This window comes from Marmota marmota, unplaced genomic scaffold, assembly GCF_001458135.2.
Source record: "Marmota marmota marmota unplaced genomic scaffold, marMar, whole genome shotgun sequence".
Classification (NCBI taxonomy): Eukaryota; Metazoa; Chordata; class Mammalia; order Rodentia; family Sciuridae; genus Marmota; species Marmota marmota.
The window spans coordinates 11,114,894-11,135,435 of NW_026000164.1; the positions used below are offsets into that span (position 1 = coordinate 11,114,894).

Consider the following 20,542-nt stretch of genomic DNA (forward strand, 5'->3'; position numbering starts at 1 on the left):
GCACTCTACTGATGGGCCCCAGCCCCTGTATCAAACACACCCCAAAGACATACCAAAGTCACAGACCCCTTTGTCTTATGTGTGAAGTGTGGGAGTAAATGGTTTTGCACTGAGCTGTTTTCCAAGGCAGTGCTTCAAATGAATAACTTGTTACTTTGAAGTATGACTATCTTGTAGTGCTTGTAATTGGTTGTTGACTTTCATTTCTAAGTCTTTTTGTCCATTTATGAAGTCAGAAATTACCTATCGGTACAAGTATTCCGCCAAAATTGGGTCTAATTTTGTTAATTTTATTTTTGGTGCAAGAGATTGAATCCAGAAGCATTTCAACACTGAGCCACATCACCAGCCCCCCCCATATAGCTTAGGGCCTCACTAAGTTGATTAGGGTCTCAGCCTCCCAAGTGTGTCTAATTTTATTATATTCTTTTCATAAACAAAGTAAATAGGGTTGTGTAGTGCTCAGACAGCTGGATAGCTTGTGGAAAGTAGTTTTGCAGTTGAGCAAAAGTTCAAACCTGTGTTAGTTAAAGTTAAAATCTAATAGCAGTTGGAATTAGGCTAATTATACCTCTAATTTGACTTCATTCTTATATTTTGTTATGGACTGTAATCCCAGAATACTAAGGGTCTTGATAATTATATAACCGTTTGCACCAAGATTTTTTTTTTTCTTTTCTTTTCATGTATCTGGGACTGTCACATAGAAGGTTTGTAACCTCTGAAAACTTGGAGTAACCTTTTGTGGTGGTGGTGGTGGTGGGGATCCAATCCAGAGCCTTGCTCATGTTGAGCACATGCTCTTAGGCATGTCTACTGAACTGCATCCCCAGCTCAACCCCATCCCCGCTGCCTTCTGGAAGGCATCTTAGATAAATGTGAATCTACTTTCTATAAATATTCAGTTCACTAGGTGCATTGTGCTTTAACATCTCCACCTTTTTGCCTACCATTTTCTGATAAATGTATGACTCTCATCATAGCACTGTCCTCTACAAGGTCAATCTACAAGTTTTCTTACTTTATACCAGCCATGTGTAGATGCATGTTATGGAACTTCTGGCCTTCCAGAACTCAAAAATCTTTTTTTTTTTTTTTAAGAGAGAGAGAGAGAGAATTTTTTAAATATTATTTTTTAGTTCTCGGTGGACACAACATCTTTGTTGGTATGTGGTGCTGAGGATCGAACCCAGGCCGCACGCATGCCAGGCGAGCGCGCTACCGCTTGAGCCACATCCCTAGCCCCAGAACTCAAATCTTTATAACCCTGCTTAGTAGAAAGAGATTGAGAAAGGACCGAAGAATTAAAAACTGAACCCCAGATAGGAGGCAGTGATAGGAAGTTGGAGGAGTCTGTTCACTTTTTGGATCAAGGTTGCCAAAAAAAAAGAAAGACTGTTATCATTTCCCTAGCCCATCCAGGACTTTATAGAAGAGATTGCTGGGTCCCACGCCCAGTGCTGATTGAGGAGGCCCTAGGTAGAGTCTGCATTTCTACAGATTCTCAGGTAATATTCCTGCTGCTGGTCTAGATTCACTTGTATTCTGTGTGGTTTTTGGAAGCTGCTTGTTACCTCCACCTATAATTCTTTTTTTTTTTTTTTTAGTTGTGGATGGACACAATACCTTTATTTTATGTATTTTTTTTCTAATGTGCTGAGGCTCAAATCCAGTGCCTCACACATGCTAGGCAAACTCTCTACTACTGAGCCACAACCCCAGCCCCTCCACCTGTAATTCTTAAAGACAATTGGCAGGATGGTTTCCCTTTTCAGTCTATTTGGTTTCTTTGATTTGTTTTACAGATAGAGCTGCTCTTAAGGCTAAAGTTAGTGGAAAATAAGAGGCCACCTCCCTAGGACTGTAAAATGAGGACAGTAGTCAGACTTGACCTGCAGTGATAAGATGAATGTTTAAAATCTAAATTGTTGCCTAGCTCTATGGGCAGCCTATGGTAGTACTCAAATGGTTCATTCTGGCACATGATCTAGGTATACTCTATTAATTTATCACTATTGTGTATTTACTAGAAGAATATATTAGTAGTGGATCTTTGAGGACTGGCTTTAGCCTTTTTTAATCTAGTTTTGTGGTCCTTTGTCTCACAGGTATTTTATGCATGGGGTTTGTAAGGAAGGAGATAACTGTCGCTACTCGCATGACCTCTCTGACAGTCCGCATGGTGTAGTGTGCAAGTATTTTCAACGTGGGTACTGTATTTATGGAGACCGCTGCAGGTAAGAATCTGTTTATCAATTTTTTATTTTGTTTTGATACTAGGAGTTGAACCTAGGGACACTTTATCATCAAGTGCATCCACTGCCTTTGAGATAAGGTCTTACCAAGTTGTTTGGAGCCTCCTAAATTGCTGAGGCTGGCCTCACTTGGCAGTTCTTCTGCTTCAGCCTCCTGAGTTGCTTTCTTGAGCCAGGGCTCCCAGCTAAGTTCATTTCATTCAGGGATGTGTTGGGAGAAAACAATGAAAGTAATTACATAATATTTTTTATACCTTTATTTTTGATTTATTTTTCTGTGATGCTGAGGCTTGAACCCAGTGCCACACACACTGCTAGGCAAGCACTATACCATTGAGCTACAGCTACAGCTTTTTTTTTGATGCTGGGGATCAAACCCAGGGCCTTGTGCATGTAAAGCAAACACTCTACCAACTAAGCTATATCATCAGCCCTAGATACATAATTTTATTCCACTTATTTTTTTAGTTGTTGAGGGACCTTTATTTATTTATATGTGGTGCTGAGAATCGAACCCAGTGCTTTGCACATGCTTGGCAAGCGCTCTACCATTGAGTACAACCCTAGCTCTAGATACATAATTTTAATAGCTTCATTATATAATGTATTTAAAACAGTGCTTTAGGGCTAGGTTATACTTAGTAGAAAGAGTACTTGGCCTGCTATGCAAGGGGCCCTAGGTGTAATTCCCAGCATTATAAATAAATAAATAAAACTCCCTAGAAATTTTAGTGTATGGAAAGATATCCTAGAAGGAATGTATTACTTTTTTTTTTCATTGTTGGGAATTGAACCCAGAACTGTATGTTAGGAAAGCATATGTGTTTGTATATGGCATTTGCTTTTCAAAACAAAGAATGAGGCACATGTTTGACTAAATTAGATGGGATTCAGTCATTCTCTACTATTATGAATTATGGAGAGTGGATTCTTAGGCCTTTGGAATGGTGCATTAGACTCCTCACTCCCACCCCTGTCCTGGGCACAAAACCTGGAGCCTCACACTTCATGCCTTCTACCATGCAGCTAAACCTCTAGCTGTTAGGTTACTAGTTAGAGGGCTTGTCATTTTGTCTTACTTCCTGAATCCTGTAAACTCAGGAGCAGTTACAACTTAGGGAACTCTTTCAGAAATGTCTCTAATACCTTTCTTAGAATGTTAGAAAACCAAGAGGTATTAGTTATTAAGTAATCTCTACCGTTATTCATTGAGTTCCTTACATTGGAATTCAGCAGTGGTGGGTTCTGATTAGAAACTAGGCACAGTTTTTTTGTTGTTGTTATTTTAAATCTTCACTGTTAAGAAAATGTTTTCGGTGTTTAGTTATCCAATGATGTTAAGCAAATTGCCCCAAAATGTAGCAGAGTAAATTAACAAACATTTATTATCCCACAGTTTTCTGGAAGTCTGAAATCTGTGAGTGGCTTGGCTGGGTAGTTCTAGCTTAGACTTTGAGGAGATGGCAGTGAAGATTTGACCATTGTGACAGTCATCTGAAGGCCTGATGGGAGTTGGAGAACAGCTTGTAAAGTGGCTCACTTTCATGGCTGGTGGCCAGGGGGCCTTCATAGGGCTGCTTTAGTATGTTTACAGCTTAGCAGCTGTCTTCTCCAGAGGCAGTGACTCCAGTGGGGGCAGGAGAAGCCACAATGCCTTTTATGACCTAGTCTCAGAAGTCACATGTTGTCACTTCTGCTAAATTCTGAACTATATCCAAACCACATTCAAGGGGAGAGGAATCAAGCTCCACCTTTTTTGACAGGGATTCCTGTTATCAAAACGTTTGGACATATTTTAGATGATTATATTTGGTAAGACTTAGTGACAGTGTCATAGCCAATTCTATTGACATTAATAGAAAAAAAAGTGTCATCTATTGGGTTCATGTGCTAGAGTACAAAAGTAACAGTTTCTGCAGATGTTCTATACTAGGCTAATTATGGAGGAGCTAGATTTCTTGGACTGGGTTCCAGACAGTTGAGAACTGTTCCAACAATGACTAGGGGAGACTCTAAAGTGCCCATCAGACTGGGCCCTGTGTCGCATGCCTATATTGAGAGCTGAGGAAGTTCAAAGTCAGCCTTATAGAAACTTGTCTAGGTTATAAGGAACTTAGTGAAATTCTATCTCAAAAAAAGTGCTGGGGATACGGTTTGGTTCAGTGGTTAAGCACCCCTGGGTTAAAACCCTAGTAAACCTTTCCCCACCTCCCACAAAAAAGTGCCCAGCAGAGGGCTTTGGAGAATAAACTGGGACAGAATAGGAAAAGATACAGAAGTAGTGTTCATCTGATTGGACCATACAGGTGGAATGAATGGGAAATTGAAGGTAAAGATCGTAGAAATCTGGCCTAGGTCTACCTGTTAAGTCATTTTATTTTTCATGCAGTTTTGCAGTTCCAAAGGGCATTCTGTTTTCTCTTAGAAACTAAGTATAGAAGCCCATTTTCAGTCTTCCCCTGTATTCAGAGGGCTTCTTTGTAGGAAAGGAGACTGAGAATTTTGACCAAGGAGTGAGGAGGTGCCCTGTTTTTTTTTTTTTAAGTTGTATATGGACATAATTCCTTAATTTTATTTGTGTGATGCTGAGGATCAAACCTAGTGCCTCATGTGTGCTAGGCAATTGCTCTATCACTGAGCTACAACCCCGGCCCAGGTGTCCAGTTTTGATGAGGATGCAATATTTTAGCAGATGTGAGTTTCCCAATGAAGGAAATTTAGGTTTTTTGATGTCTGTGTTAATAGTAAAGAAGTGACTTTCTGTTGGGGAGGCATAGGAAGGAGATTTGCAAGTTCAAGGCAGCCTCACCAATATAGTGAGACTCTGGATTATTCAATCCCCAATATTAAAAAAAAAAAAAAAAAGAGAAAAAAGAAAACTGAGATGAACGTGCCGAAGCAGTTTTTTTTGTAATCAATCATACATTAAGAGCCATTCTATCTACTCAGTATAAATAAAACAAGGTCCCTGCCATCAAATGAGAAGGTTTTTGAAAAACTTAAAATGAAGGTTTCCTCTAAGCTGGGTATGATGTTGCATACCTGGAATCCCAGTCCTTTGGGAGGCTGAGACAAAAGATTGACAAGTTCTTGGCCAGCCCCACCAACTTAGTGAGACCCTGAATCAAAACAGAAAATTAAAGGGCTGTGGGTATAACTCAGTGCTGGAGTACTAACTTAGCATGTTCAAAACAGGGCCCTGGGTTCAATCCCCAGAATATAAATATACATAATTTTAAAATTATCAAACAAAAGCAAGTTTATTCTGAGATTTGAGGGCTTGGGTGGTACCAGGGATTCAACTCAGGATCTCTCCACCACTGAGTCACATCCCCAGATCTATTTTGTATTTTATTTAGAGAGAGAGTCTCACTGAATTGTTTAGCACCTCGCTTTTGCTGAGCTGGCTTTGAACTCACGAACCTCCTGCCTCAGCTTCCCCAGCCACTGGCATTATAGGTGTGAATAGCATTATATGCCCAGCTATTCTGAGATTCTGTTAATGGATAAATATAGATTAAAAAAAAAATCATGGTGCTGGTCAAAAGCAGGCCCAGAGGCATGCTAGGCAAGTGCACGACCACTGAACTATATCCCCATATCCCTAGTAGTCCTTCACTGATCTTTGACAATGAAGTGAAATGAAACAAATGAAAGAGCATATTCTTTATTTTTTTGGTGCTGGGATTCGAACCAAGGGCCTTACATGCACAAGTACTCATCTCATTTATATCCCCAGCCCATGAAAGAGCCTATTCCTGATAGTTCCTTCCCCTCAGCTCATATAATTCCACCCCAGAACACAGTGCATAGGGTTTTTTGTTTTTTTTTTTTAAATATTTATTGTTTAGTTATTGGCAGACACAACATCTTCGTTTGTATGTGGTGCTGAGGATCAAACCCGGGCCGCACACATGCCAGTCGAGCGCGCTACCGCTTGAGCCACATCCCCAGCCCAGTGCATAGGGTTTTTGAAGCTGATAGCAGGATTCTCATTTCACTTATACTTCAAGCCAAAAAAGGTTACCTAACCTAAGAGTTGGAATGTGAATGTTTGAGGTAATAGAATATAGTGATTAAATACAGAGCAGCTCAGCAAAGGTTTGCCAAATTCTTCTTTCTTAGATGTAAGCATAAATAGACCCATGGTTAATACTGTTTCATTGCGAAGGCTGTTAGGTAAGGTAGATATTTGAGAAGTTAAGATTTAGATTTAGTACATAACAAAATTAATTTATTTTGTCTGAATGAAAATAGTAGCACGAAAGCCTGAATTATCAGCATTTTTCTCAAGCAGTAAGTTCCTCCATGAAGGAAGTAATTGTTTTGTTTTCTATATTTGGAGATAGGTTTAGTGATTTACAGATTGAAAAGGGAAGAGAGACTATATGGGGCAAAAGTTTGGGAAATACTCCATGAAAGACTATGGAAAAAGGAAATATAAGAAAGTACATATGTATCTTTTAAAGGTGATTTGTACACTTTTTTTTTCTTTTTCTTTTTTGTGGGGATTGAACCCAGGGCCTTGTGCATGTGAGGCAAACACTCTACCAACTGAGCATTACTCCCAGCCCTCAGTGTCCATTTTGGTTTGATTAATCATTCACTTGGTTTGGGATGTGGTTTCTTTAGCAGAGTTACCATGGGAACTGTAGGTTGTTAACTAGCTGAAACTTCCTGAAGAGTAATAAGTGGTTTATAGCAGGGGTGGTTGGCCTATAGGCCAAACTTGGTTAAAGGCTGTTTTTTGATTTTGTTGTTTGTTTTTGTATTGGGAATTGCACCTAGCCTTGCTCTACCACTGAGCTAGGTCCCCCGGCCTGTTTTATATTGTGAGAGTCTTGCTTGAGGCTGGCCTTGAACCTGTGATTCTACTGCCTTATTCTCCTGAGTCTTGGGGATTATAGGGGTAATCTGGCAGAAGGCTTGTTTTTTGTTGTTGTTGCTCTGCAGCTTATTTATTTCACTAAATAGTATATTTTAGACACTATTCCACATCAGCACAGCCTCACTCTTTAATGACTACAGAGTCACACTTTGTGTCACACACTTTGTGTGTGTGTGTTGGGCGGGGGTTGCTGGGGATTGAATCCAGGGCCTTGTGCATGCAAGGCAAGGACTCTACTACTGCTGAGCTATATCCCCAGCCATAACTGCTTGCTTTTTACTTTTTTTCCCCCCAGATATGAACATAGCAAGCCATTGAAACAGGAAGAAGCGACTGCTACAGATCTAATTGCAAAACCTTCCCTTGCTGCTTCCTCGAGTCTCTCATCCGTGGTTGGACCGCTTGTCGAAATGAATACAGGCGAAGCTGAGTCAAGAAATTCAAACTATCCAACAGTAGGAGCAGGTTCAGAGGACTGGGTGAATGCCATTGAGTTTGTTCCTGGGCAGCCCTACTGTGGACGTAGTAAGTATTCTAAAGAATAATATAATATAAAGAGGTAGTTCATCAATTAAACTGAGTTTTCACAGTCTTCCTGCTTCCAGTCTTCATATTTAGCCTAATTCTCACTTTAAATTGGATAACCTAGGACTTACAGATGGAGTGAAACAAACTTTTGCAGTGAAACAAACTTTTTGAATCCCAATAAGTAATAAATTCAGAATGTTCAAGAAAACTGATGCCTCTCTTCCATAACCTACTTTTTAATTTTTTAAAAAATAACTACTTATTTTGAAATAGTATGACTCAAAAATCATATAACAAGCCTTATATCTTGGAAATGTCATTATTAGAGAAAAATATCTTGAAAAAGTAAAGAAATTAAGCTGGACATGGTGGTGCACACCTGTAATTGGGATGCTAAGGCAGGAGAATAAAGTTTGAGGCCAGTCTTGGCAACTTAGTGAAACCCTGTCTCAATAAAAAGGGCCCGAAAAAGCTGGGTGTGGTGGTGCATGTCTTTAATCTCAGCTACTTGGGAGGCTGAGGGAGCAGAATTGAAAGTTTGAAGCCCACCTGGACAACGTAGTAAACCCTATCTCAACATAAAAAAAGGGTGGGAATATAGCTCAGTGGTAGCATTTTACCTAGCATGCAGGAGGTCCTACAGTTTAGTAGACTGTTTTGAGTTTAATTAAGTTTTTTTTTTTTTCTTTTCAGTTAGGTTTCAGTACCTTATAGTTCTTAATATGCCTTATCCTTTTGGACCTTTACTACCCTCTTACACATTTTCAGCTGCCCCTTCCTGCACTGAAGCACCCCTGCAGGGCTCAGTGACCAAGGAAGAATCAGAGAAAGAGCAAACTGCAGTGGAAACTAAGAAGCAGCTTTGCCCCTATGCTGCAGTGGGAGAGTGCCGCTATGGGGAGAACTGTGTGTATCTCCACGGAGACTCGTGTGACATGTGTGGGCTGCAAGTCCTCCACCCGATGGATGCAGCCCAGAGGTCACAGCACATCAAAGTAAGTCTTCAGGGAGACGCCTGTGTTTTCAGGTGTAAGAAGCTGTATTTGCCCTTTCACAATGTCAGTTCATTTTAGAAAAGCATTTGAATTGAATGGTTTTCAGTAAGTAGAAGTGTTTCTTCTCTGAGCTTCTTGAATGCTTTATCAAGAAGTTATGCTTCTAGAGGCTAGGGATGTAGTTCAGTGGTAGAAGCCCTTGGTTAGCATATGCAAATCCCTAGGTTCAATCCCTAGCATCAAACCAAAAAAGAAACAACAAAAAAGGGTCTTGCTTCCAGAACCTCAAACTGTGGGCTTTTAAATGTTTTTCTTTTTTTTTTTTTTCTAATAATAGCTTTTCTGAGATTAACATTCCATATGATTTACTTTTAAAATTCACATTTCAAATTGGGTATGATGGTATCCATCTGTAATCCCAGTAACTAAAGAGGCTGAGGCAGGAGTATCACAAGTTTGAGGCTAGCCTCAGCAACTTCATAAGACCCTGTCATAAAACAAAAAAGGGGCTGCGGTGTGGCTCAGTGGTAGAGTGACTCAATACCAAAAAAAGAAAAAGAAAAAAAAAAGTCCTTTTAACTATATATTGAGGGGTAGTAGGACCTACCTCTGAAGACTGTAAAAACAAAGGGTTTTAGGAATAGACAAGGGAATATATACTAACATTAAGTGGTTATGTGGGATTATGAATGGCTCTTCTGCATTTTGTATTTTCTATAATCATGTTTCTTATAGATTAAAAAAGTATTTGATGTCCACGTGAAAATTTGTAGATAGATTTTTTTATAGTAGTATTATTCATAACAGTCCCCAAATGGAAACAACCGAAGTGTGTCTATCATCTGATGAATTGATAAATAAAATGTATTCCACCCAGTGTAATATTTATCAACATTAAAAAGAAACAAAATACTAAGAATATCACATAAGATTGAAAACATAATAAGTGAACAAAGCCAGTCATAAAAGACCACAGAACTGGCAAATCCACAGAACAGTGGTTGCTGAGATGGGGATTTTGGGGGGGGTGTGTGGTGGTGGTGGTGTGGTGCTGGGTACTAAAACCCCCCAGGGCCTTGTGCATGCAAAGCAAGCACTCTACTTACTGAGCTATATCCCCAGCCCCAGGACTTGGGGATTTTGAGGGAAAAGAAGTAACTGCTAATGGGTATGGGATTTCTTTTTAGGGGTAATGGAAACATTCTATTATTAATTTTAAGGTAATTTTTTGTACAACTGAATATCAAAAAAAGATTTAACTGTACAATTTCTTAAAAATATGTTTTAGTTATAGAATGATGCAATATCTTTATTTTGTTTATTTTTATGTGGTGCTGAGGATCTAACCCAGTGCCTCACATGTGCAAGGCAGGTGTTCTGCCACTGAGCCTAATTGTACAGTTTTTAAATGGGTGAATAACATGGTGTGTGAATTATCTCAGTAAAGCAGTTTTTTGTTTTTTGTTTTTTTTTTTAAAGGCATATTAGGGCCTGGGAGTATGGCTCAGTATTAGAATTCTTGACTAGTAGCTGTGATGTTCTGACTTCAGTCCCCGACACTGCCAATAAATAGCATATGAAGATTACGTACCTGGTACATGATTTCCTTTACCTTTATTTTCTGACAGTTTTTAAATTAGAATCTTAATACTGATAACATTATCCAACTAGAAGCCAGAAAATCTCTTAAGCATGAAAAACCATCTTTAACGTAGGAAAAAACAGTGGAGCTTCAAGTTTAGGATAGAGAATATAGGGTAATTTTTCAGTTTCTGGAGTTGAGTCCTCACAGTTTGATTTTACAGTATTGTGGAGTCTGATAATGTCATTTCACTTATGTTTACTTGTGAACAAAACTTACTTTCAAGTCAAATTAGGAAAACATTTCATTTAATGATTTGATTGTCTGAACATTCATGAACTGTGGAGTGGAAGTCTTTCAGGATGCTTCTCATCTCTTCCTTCTCCTAGTCTTGCATTGAGGCCCACGAGAAGGACATGGAGCTGTCTTTTGCTGTGCAGCGCAGCAAGGACATGGTGTGTGGGATCTGCATGGAGGTGGTCTATGAGAAAGCCAACCCCAGCGAGCGCCGCTTTGGGATCCTCTCCAACTGCAACCACACCTACTGTCTCAAGTGTATTCGCAAGTGGAGGAGTGCTAAGCAATTTGAGAGCAAGATCATAAAGTGAGACTCCTCCCCAATCTTCGTTTGTGCTTTCTATTTTGGGGAAGAATTTAGTACCTTGTGCCAACTTTCAACCAGATGGACCGCATTTAAATGCATGCATTTTATCTTGAAATTGGGGTACTCTAATTGGGATTTCTTCTTTGTATTTCAGCTAGCTGCTAGGTTAGTTGGTCTACTTTTATTTGAATGAGGAAACCCTATGTATCAGTTAGTAGAATCTTTGTGCTTTTTCTGAGGAGATTGTGTTTAATGGATTAGCCAGTTTAGGCTCCGTGAACAAACTTATCTAGCTCTGAATGTATGTTTCCTGACGTTTTACATTTTCCACTTTTCCTATTCCATCCATTAAGCTAGCCAATAATCCACCATCCTTTAAAGATTGTTCTCATAACTGAACAAATACTACATAATCTAAACAGAGCAAAGTTACAAGAAATAAATTTATTTAAACGAAAGAAAAAGGAGTCTGTGTGAAATGTCTTCTTTTGTTTTGTTTTTTAATCTAAGTTATTTTTAAAAAATGAACTGGCTAGCCATTGACTTGAATTTATGAAGGACTTTGTCTTGCCTTCAAAGAAAGGGTCAGTTGTTTGACAGTATGTGGAACCCTTTCAGGAAATGCCCATGTGCCTCTCAGTTAAGCCCTTAAGTCTGGAGGTGACACACCAGGGTGTGTCCTTAAGAGTGGGTCTGTAAAGGGGGATTTGCATTGCAGCCTGTTCATTGTTTCCCAGGTCCTGCCCAGAATGCCGGATCACATCTAACTTTGTCATTCCAAGTGAGTACTGGGTGGAAGAGAAAGAAGAGAAGCAGAAACTCATTCAGAAATACAAGGAGGCAATGAGGTATGAGCACTGCAGCCTTTTCTCAAGCCGAGAGCCCAGCAGCTTGGGTTCACTTTGGAAGATCAGTGCTGCATTACACACTCCTACCTCCTTCCTACCCTTTCTTTTGCTTCCCAGTACAGTTTATTTTGTCACTCTCATACCACTTACCCACTTTGTATCTTGCTGTATAACACAGTCCTTGAGGTACCTGCCAAGGGACTGCGTTATAATGATGTCTCTACTGTTGATAGCTAAAGACCATGAATGGGTTCTACCTTATTCTGAGTCATGTCATAGTTGTCCTATATTAATTTTTACGTGTTGACTTTCTAGAAGATTTTCCTTTCTATTGGAACGTGATCCTTGAGTTGGTAAACAGCATAGATTCGAACAGTGACTTTGTGTTAGTGTTTCATGCTTTAGCACACGTTTATAAAAACACACTTTGGGGAGGGCTGTGAACTGATATCCGGGTTCTACCCTTACTACCTGTTTAAAGAAACCCTGGATATAGGCCTGAAGTCCACTGTGAATAAGGGTTGCGATATTTTCCTTTCCAGCAACAAGGCGTGCAGGTATTTTGATGAAGGACGTGGGAGCTGTCCATTTGGAGGGAACTGTTTTTACAAGCATGCGTACCCTGATGGCCGTAGAGAGGAGCCACAGAGACAGAAAGTGGGAACATCAAGCAGATACCGGGTAACTCTCGCTGTTTTTCTAAAGAAGGGGAAATTCCACGATCAGTTGAGTCTGAACACTGGGGAAGGAAGGGGGAAAGCCAAGATTAGCACTCAGAGCTGGGAGTGAGACTGGAGGAGAGGATGAAAGGAGGAGGCAGACCTTGGAAAACTGGGAGGGATAGGAAAGGAAAAAAAAGACAGTGTGGAAGGCCCTAGCCTAAACTGTTGGCAACAAGTACCCAGAGGGGAGGATTGGTAAGATGGATCGTAAGTAAGAAGTCTGGTTCGTCATGCCCTCTGTGTGCTGGATGGTTTGCCTTATAAGCAACAGAATAGAAGACACTACTCAGCAGTGCTACCCCTATCATGGCCTTGTTTTTTACAGGCCCAACGAAGGAACCACTTCTGGGAACTCATTGAGGAAAGAGAGAACAGCAACCCCTTTGACAACGATGAAGAGGAGGTTGTCACCTTTGAGCTGGGCGAGATGTTGCTTATGCTTTTGGCTGCAGGTGGGGACGACGAGCTGACAGACTCTGAGGACGAGTGGGACTTGTTTCACGATGAGCTGGAAGGTTTTTATGACTTGGACCTATAGCAGCTTTGAGTGGCACGGGAACTGGTCTGCGAGTCTCAGACAGTAGCTGTCCCCTGTGCCGCGTGGCAGTTCGTGTTGCTCTCCTAGGCAGGCCTCTCCACTCCAGGTGCTGTCGTGATCACTTACCCAGGGCCTGCTGCTCCCCTCCCCTTTCCCCAAGGAGTGTCTGTTTTCTCTGTTTCAAAAAGTTACAAAAATAAATCTTAAAGTTAGTTTTTTTGTAACATGAATTTAACTGTCAGACAGTTAGGGTAGGTTTGTTGCGTCATCTGTTTTCAGCCAGGTTGTATCTATGGACTTTCTGCACTCATTTCCAGGACCCCAGGTTCAGGAGCAAAAGCACCAGCCGTGCTTTGGGGTCCAAGAGTAGGGGTGATGGGTGAAGGCACCTAAGCTGGCTGGCAAGTAGCCTTCTGCAGACATAGGAGGTGGGTCCTTGAGGTTTCTGGTAAAATGTGCACATCTGTGTTTTTGTATCAGTTCCCTCCCCTATAATCCCCTCCACCACATGCTTGTTCTGTGGTTTTGGTCTCTTGTTTAATTGCACATAAGGGGTACTACTGGGTAAAGAGAACCAGGTGTGAATGTATTGACTTTAGCATGCTGGGAACATTTGAAAGAACACATGAAAGATAAGTGGCACACCATCAGTGCAGGATTGGCAGTTGACTCCCAAGGGCTTGGTGTGAGCATGAGCTTCCTGTCCCTGCATAGATAGTCTTTTTAGCCTTAGTGGACAAACTTGGTTTAGTGGTTTCAGCCTCATGTGGCAGGTAGATCTTAAAGGGCAAAGCAGTGTGTTGGAGATAGTTGCTATAGCAGCGCAAGCTCTGTCTATATGCTAGAGGAATGGGGTCAGCCATAATGGATAAATGACTGGTTATCCCATGTATCAACAAAGACTGGGTCTTGGATGCACAGTTTTATTTAATGTTTCATGGTGTAGCCTTTCCAGTCCAGGCACTTTTGGAAAAACTTTTGTCCTCTGTTTGAGGGGTTCTGTTGTCAGGTTTTTGTGTTTGTTTTTGTGGGTATTGCCTCTTTCCACCCCTGAGCTTTGCAGGTAGATGGAGGTCATTCAAAACTATGTTCTAAGGTGTTTATTGTAGTGGAGTGATTGGTTTGCGGTAATAAGTCACACTTTTTTTCCACTAAAGGGGAGGGCGTGGTAATCCACAAGACAAGCTGAAGTTAAGTTGTTAGAATTCCTTGATGGGAAAGTTTACCTTTGCATTTTGTTGCTTTGTTTCCTGAAAATAACTTGGGAGATGCTCCTGATTTGTCCATCTACTGCTTTGGTTCCTTGGATCCCACTCATTCTTTCACTTTAAGAAAAAACAAGTAATTGTTGCAGAGGTCTCTGTATTTTGCAGCTGCCCTTTTGTAAGAAGCACTTTTCCCAAATAAAACAATTAAAAAAAAAAAAGTTGACTGTTTTGTGTAATGAGCTATTTCAAAACATGCAGGTATCAGAAAATAATTTGTTCCTTTCATTGACTCTCTCATCAGTTCCTCAGCCACATTTCTGTGGGTATAGATTCACTGAGAAAGTGACACCTTCTTAAGTCATCTAGCCTGCTGAGAAATGTTTGGGAGACACAGGGGAAGCTTACTGGCTGGCACCATCCAGTTATTCTCCTGTGGTAGAATCTGCAGGACTGACTGACTCTAGGCTGCCTTGGTCAGCAAAAGGCTCTGTGGCTTTCCTGGTACCCTGTGCTTGTAGTGGATCCTGCTTCATTTCCTAAGTAAGTCACTTACAAGTCACCACATGATTGGTTTTTGGTTTTGTTTTTGTTTTGTACCAGGGATTGAACTCGGGGAGCACTTGGCCACTGAGCCACATCCCCAACCCTATTTTGAATTTTTATTTAGAGACACGGATCTCACTGAGTTGCTTAGGGCCTTGCCATTGCTGAGGCTGGCTTTGAACTCATGATCCTCCCGCCTCAGCCTCCCGAGCTACTGGGATTACAGGCGTGCACCCCTGCACCCAGCTCATAATTGACATTTTGAAAGAATATTTTTCTTCATAATTATTTTGTGAGTTTCTTTTTTTCTTTTTTCTTTCTTTTTTTTTTTTTTTTCAGGACTAAGGATCAACCTCGGGGCTTTGAGCATGCTAGGCAGCAAGGGCTCTGCTACTGCAACCCATGTGAAGGTTTTTTTTTTTTTTTAATGAATTAAAGCCAGATGTGGTGGATACACACCTGTAATCCCAAGCAACCTGGAAGGCTAAAGCAGGAGGATCACAAGTTCAAGGCCAGCCCCTGCAACTAAGGGATCCTGTATCAAAAATTAAAAATGGCCTGGAGGGTGCAGCTCAGGTGTAGAGTGTGTGCTTAGTATGAGTGAGGCCTTTGGTTTCATTCCCAGCGGCACAAAAAGAAAAGAAAAATGGAATGGAAACTATTCTTAAAAATACAGTCACATTTGCAGGGGGCTGAGCAGTGCTGGGGATAGGCCTCATGCCTGGTAGGCAAGTTTTCTACCACTGAGTTACACCCCCAGCCCAATTTATATTCTTATGTAAAAAATAGTACCTTCAAAAACTAGTTAAAAGGATTCATTGAGGGGTTGGGGATGTAGATCAGTTGGTTGAGTGCTTGTCTCTCATGCATAACGTCCTGGGTTTGATCCCTAGCACCAAAATAAGCAAGTAAGTAAATAAATAAATAAATTTAGAAAAAGATTTATTGAATTAGTATGCTACAGTGCTGGGCACATAACTAATTACTCTATTACTCTATTGTTTTTGGGGTGAGGCATTTGAGATTTATCCTTGGCTATTTGAGTACAGTTATTAACTGTAGTCACCCTGCTGTGCAAAAACTTGATTCTTGCTGGGCACAGTGGCGCACCCCTGTAATCCCAGTGACTCAGTAAGCTGAGTCAGGAAGATTGCAAGTTCCAGGCCAGACTCAGCAACTTGAGGCCCTAAGCAATTTAGACTGTGTCTAAAAAGTTAAAAGGGTGCGTGGGCAGCTGGGTATACAGTTAAGTGATAAAACAACTCCCCTTCCCCAAATCCAAAAAACTAGATTTGATTCCTCCTGTCTAACTGAAACTTTGTACCCTTTACTACATTATTACTTTTGGTACTGAACCCAGAGGTGCTTTTCTGTGCTATATTCATAGCCCTTTTTATTTTATTTATTCTTTTTTTTAAAGAGAGAGAGAGAATTTTCAATATTTATTTTTTAGTTTTCGGCGGACACAACATCTTTGTTTGCATGTGGTGCTGAGGATCGAACCCAGGCCGCACGCATGCCAGGCAAGCGCGCTACCGCTTGAGCCACATCCCCAGCCCGACATAGCTCTTTTTAAATTTTTTTTCCAGAAGGTCTGGCTAAGTTGCTAAGGGCTCACATTTACACATATAAATGAGTTTGTGTTGTATTTGTCTTCCTGTGCCTTGCTTATTTCTTTTAGTGTAAACTCTACCAGGTCCGTCCATGCTGTTGCAAATGGCAGGATCTCATGAACCTTCCTTCTGAGAACCCTCAGAACTTGATATTTCCCGCCATGATTCTTTCATTGGCAGTTTGAGGGGTGGCACCAACCAGGGCCTTCTTAAGGCTGGGCATAGGCAGGGTTTCTTCCATGGGAAAATACTGTCTCTAACAGAAGTTAAACAAGTTTTGTTTTGTTTTTGGTTTTTTTTGCATTTTCAGGTAACATGAGTTTTTCAAGAATTCCTTTGTGTTATATTTGTGTCAAGGTATGGAAAAGAAAAGGGTTTTATTCTCAAGGGACTAGTAGAACATGGGGGGAAATGTACCCCTTTTCCTCTGGGTGGTGTAACCTAAAATATCAAGTATGTCTAGGGACCAGGGTTCAGCTCTGGCCCCCTTCTCTGATGTCTGATGGGCAATGGTGAAGATGATTTCACATTGACTTTGTCTTGCTTTATACTTCCAAAAGATTTTCACAGCCATCCCCTTTTTTGTGCCTGATGAGAGTTTGAGAGTTCATGGTCTAGAGTGCAGTTTAGTGGCAGAGCACATGCTTAGCATGCATGTGCTCAATCCCCAGCACTGCAAAATTCAAAAACAAAACAAAAAACAGTGAAGCAACCACATCGAATCCACAGCAAATGGAATCCAAAGAGGATCACGTAATCAAGGACAGCTGTGGCTCAAGCCCAGGGCTGGGGTCACCTGCTCAGCATAATCACTATTGACCATTTACCAGGCTGGGTGAGTCCTGAAGGGTGGAACAGAGCTGCCAAGACCTCTGTGAGCTTCTAGACTGAACACAGGGGTGGGGCAGGGCATGTGCACACCAATGTATGCACCTGAGCACAGGAGGCCCCTGTTGGCCACTGACTGAGGAAGACAGTCTTTTAACTGGGTAGGAAGAATTTGGCAGTGGATGGGGGGTAACTCACAGACCTCTAATATAAATTCTTACTTTTCTCTGGAAACTGGGAGTTTGGCAGGCGTTCTCAAAGCTTCCCCTTTGTGAACAAAGGTGGAGGAGGGAATGAGAAAGGTGCTGATGGGAGGGGCTGCAACTCCAGCAAAAATGAGGTCATGTGGGGGCTGGGGTCGTGGCTCAGTGGTAGAGCGCTTGCCTTGCATGTGTGAGGCACTGGGTTTGATTCTTGGCAACTCATAGAAATAAATAAAACAAAGGTCAGTCAACAGCCAAAAAAATGAGGTCCAGAACTTGTGCCAGAACTTCTGTGGGATTTAGCATAACTGCTCAGGTGCTTAAGTGAGGTGTGGAGCCCTCCCATCACCCAAGACCGGATGTGAAGGCCTGTGGATATATGTCCCCCAGGATGTCCCAGGCTGGAAGGACAGCTGTCCCAGAGCGGGGCTTCAGGGGTTCCTAGAAGATTGCCCTTTCCCCCTGATGTCCTTAACTTCCAAAGAGCTGAAAGTACTGGCTGAAGGCCCAATTCAGGGGCACTTGTCCACTGAGCCAGGTACCCAGCCTCACTGAGTTGCTTAACAGCTTGCTTTTGCTGAGGCTGGCTTTGAACTCCTGTCTCAGTCTCCCTAGCTGCTGTGTACACCTGCACAATTCAGGGGTTTATCTCTGGGTTTGTTTGTGTGATTATGCAAATCTGCAAATGCCTCAGAGGGCTGGGACCTCAGGCTGTCACTGGCCTATGGAGGAAAGGAGGAAAGCTCCTATAGAGACTGGGGTCCCAGCTGTGTTCCACAGCAGCTGGCAACCAGAGGCACCTTTGACAAGTCATTCATTTTGGGACACATACTGAACAGGTTGGCTGAACTAGGAATGGAGGTGCTCAACGGGAGGAGTGAAGACTTGCAAGACACAAAGTTTCTAAAAGGTACTTAAGGTACCTTTTAGAAACTTTGTGTCTTGCAAAGTTAAAAGGAAAAGTGCTTGGTGTTTTGGAAGGCAGAGCAGGGGGAAGGCATTGCCCTTCATCTTGGGGGATTTAGTATGTTGGTGAATCCTGAAGGTCAGAATTTAAGATTGAACTCCTAGGGACCAGGAAATGTCTAAGGGAGCTAGAGGACACCTCGGGGGCTGCAGTGGGCTGGTGGGAGGAAGAAAGGTGGTCTTAAAGACTGACTTCTGGGCTGAGAGTGAGCTGGGTAGTATTTGGGGGTGCATGCTTCTCCACCACCATCTGTACCAAAAGGTTTAGCCTTTTAAACACGAAGCTGAGATACTCAGAGCAGAGCAGGGAAAGGAAGGGATGGCCAGCGACTTCTGGGAGAAAGGATATGGGGACGTCCCAGGTTAAGTGCAGCATCCTGCAGTTGGGTACATCTTCTCTGTAGCACTGAGTCAAAACCAAGAGTGTGTTCCTTTCCGGTGCCTTCTCATCATTTCTGACCCTCACAGGCGACTCTGCAACTGTCAGCTGCAGTCATCAGCAGAGACAGGTGCCTCTGCCAGATGAATAGCCATTGCTCACTGGGGTATCAGACACTTGAGGTTGAGGGGCCCTGGCCTACTGCCTGCTCTGGAATCCCCTGCTGCCTGGATCCTGCCTGGCCAACCTTATGTGTTTAGTTCTGAGAGCAAGGATCTATTCCCCCACCAGCTCCAAGGATCCAGCTGCTCTTGGACCACATCTTAGAGAAGAAGTGATACAACACTAGTTTTATAATCCTCTATGAGCCAATTTAATTTCAATTCAGAATTGTTTTTTTAAAATATATATATTTTTAGTTGTCAATGAATCTTTATTTTCTTTATTGATATGTGGTGCTGAGAATCGAACCTAGTGCCTCACACATGCTAGGGCAAGCGCTCTGCCACTGAGCCACAGCCCAGCCCCAGAATTGATTTCTGATCCAGTAGCTGTTTTAGAAATTCTAGGCATCCCTCATATCCTTATGGTCGCAAAGGTGCCCCATCAGCCCAACCCAGACCATCTCCCTCAGGTGGGTGGTTCCTGGCAATTCTGCAAGACACTGTTGCTTGTATTTAGGTAACAGGACTTGCTCCCCAGTGCAGACTGAGGGGTGAATGTTGGGGGAAACATGACAACAGCATTTTGGTTTTTTCATGGCAGGCTTTCTCCCATTTCCCTGCCCGAGCTGTAGAATGTTCCAAACATCCTCTCCTGTTTTTCCTTCACTATCTTCAAGTTGAGAAGCGAAATCCAGGGGAAAGCAGTTGACCTAGTGGGATGGGGGTGAGGCAGAAAAGAAGGGAAATGCAAACCTTGACCTTCCCCTGTATAAGTTCAAATTTTACTAGGAGTTAAGAAAGATGATGGTGTTCCCTTGGAGTCTGTGGTGTGAGTCAAGGCAGAAGTGCTGTTCCTTCAGGCTGGAGGGATCAGGGGTCAGTGGCAAGGCTGCATTTGTCCTGCAGTGCTACACAGGGGACACTGGGTATCTGACTGCCTCTGCTTTCCAAATTGGCCTCACCCACGTATTCAGCAGGTGCAGTGGCTCTTCTCACTCGGACCCTGGGCTATAAGAACTGGACTGGAGTCTGTGAGCAGACTGTGCAGGCTGCCCTCCCCATACAGGTGCAGGCTGTTGCGGGCAATCAGCTCCTTGGCCATCAGCACGAAGACTTCATCTATGTTCTTGGACTCCTTGGCGGATGTTTCCAAAACTGCCAGGAGGCCATACTTCTCAGCCAGTGTGCAGGCGTCCTCGAACAGGACGTGCCGCTTTTCCCACAAGTCACATTTGTTTCCTGAAAGTGAAAGAGACATTCCACTGAGAATCTCACCTCTCTCCCCAAGGCCTCACAAGAGGTAGCCAAGTGCTCTACCATGAAGCTATGTCCGCAGTCCTCAAAGTGAGCTTTAAAAAGAACATTTGACTTCAGCAATTGCGCACCCATTCACAAATTGCTAACTGAGGGCGAATGTACTGTGGGTGAAACCACAGGTGGGTGCAAGTGGAGCCACTCTCTCCAGATAGTGTGGTACTAGGGGCACACCCTGTAATCCCAGTGACCCTGGAAGCCAAAGTCGGAGGATTGCAAATTCAAAACCTGCCTCAGCAACTTAGTGAGGCACTAAGCAACTTAGACTGTCTCAAAAAAGATAAGAAGGGCTGGGGATGTGGCTCAGTGGTTAAGCCCCCCAAGATTCAATCCCCTGTACCAAAAAAAAAAAAAAAAAAAAAGG

The 20,542-nt window shown here is 42.3% G+C and overlaps 1 protein-coding gene across 1 annotated transcript; it reads left to right on the plus strand.

The window, feature by feature from the left end:
* Window positions 1-2,086: 2,086 nt before the first annotated feature.
* Mkrn1 (makorin ring finger protein 1) lies at window positions 2,087-14,386 on the plus strand. The gene is made up of 7 exons (XM_015493769.2): window positions 2,087-2,237; window positions 7,439-7,668; window positions 8,440-8,666; window positions 10,638-10,852; window positions 11,590-11,700; window positions 12,243-12,381; window positions 12,748-14,386. Exons 1-7 carry the CDS (start codon window positions 2,116-2,118, stop codon window positions 12,958-12,960), a joined length of 1,257 nt encoding a protein of 418 aa, XP_015349255.1. The 5' UTR covers window positions 2,087-2,115; the 3' UTR covers window positions 12,961-14,386.
* Window positions 14,387-20,542: the final 6,156 nt, after the last annotated feature.

Excerpts from the sequence above, each read along its gene's own strand:
- Mkrn1 (XM_015493769.2), top strand. The coding sequence starts at position 2,116 with ATGCATGGGGTTTGTAAGGAAGGAGATAACTGTCGCTACTCGCATGAC. Across the intron at positions 7,669-8,439 it reads GCAGCCCTACTGTGGACGTA|CTGCCCCTTCCTGCACTGAA; the intron begins GTAAGTATTCTA and ends ACACATTTTCAG. Across the intron at positions 10,853-11,589 it reads TTTGAGAGCAAGATCATAAA|GTCCTGCCCAGAATGCCGGA; the intron begins GTGAGACTCCTC and ends ATTGTTTCCCAG.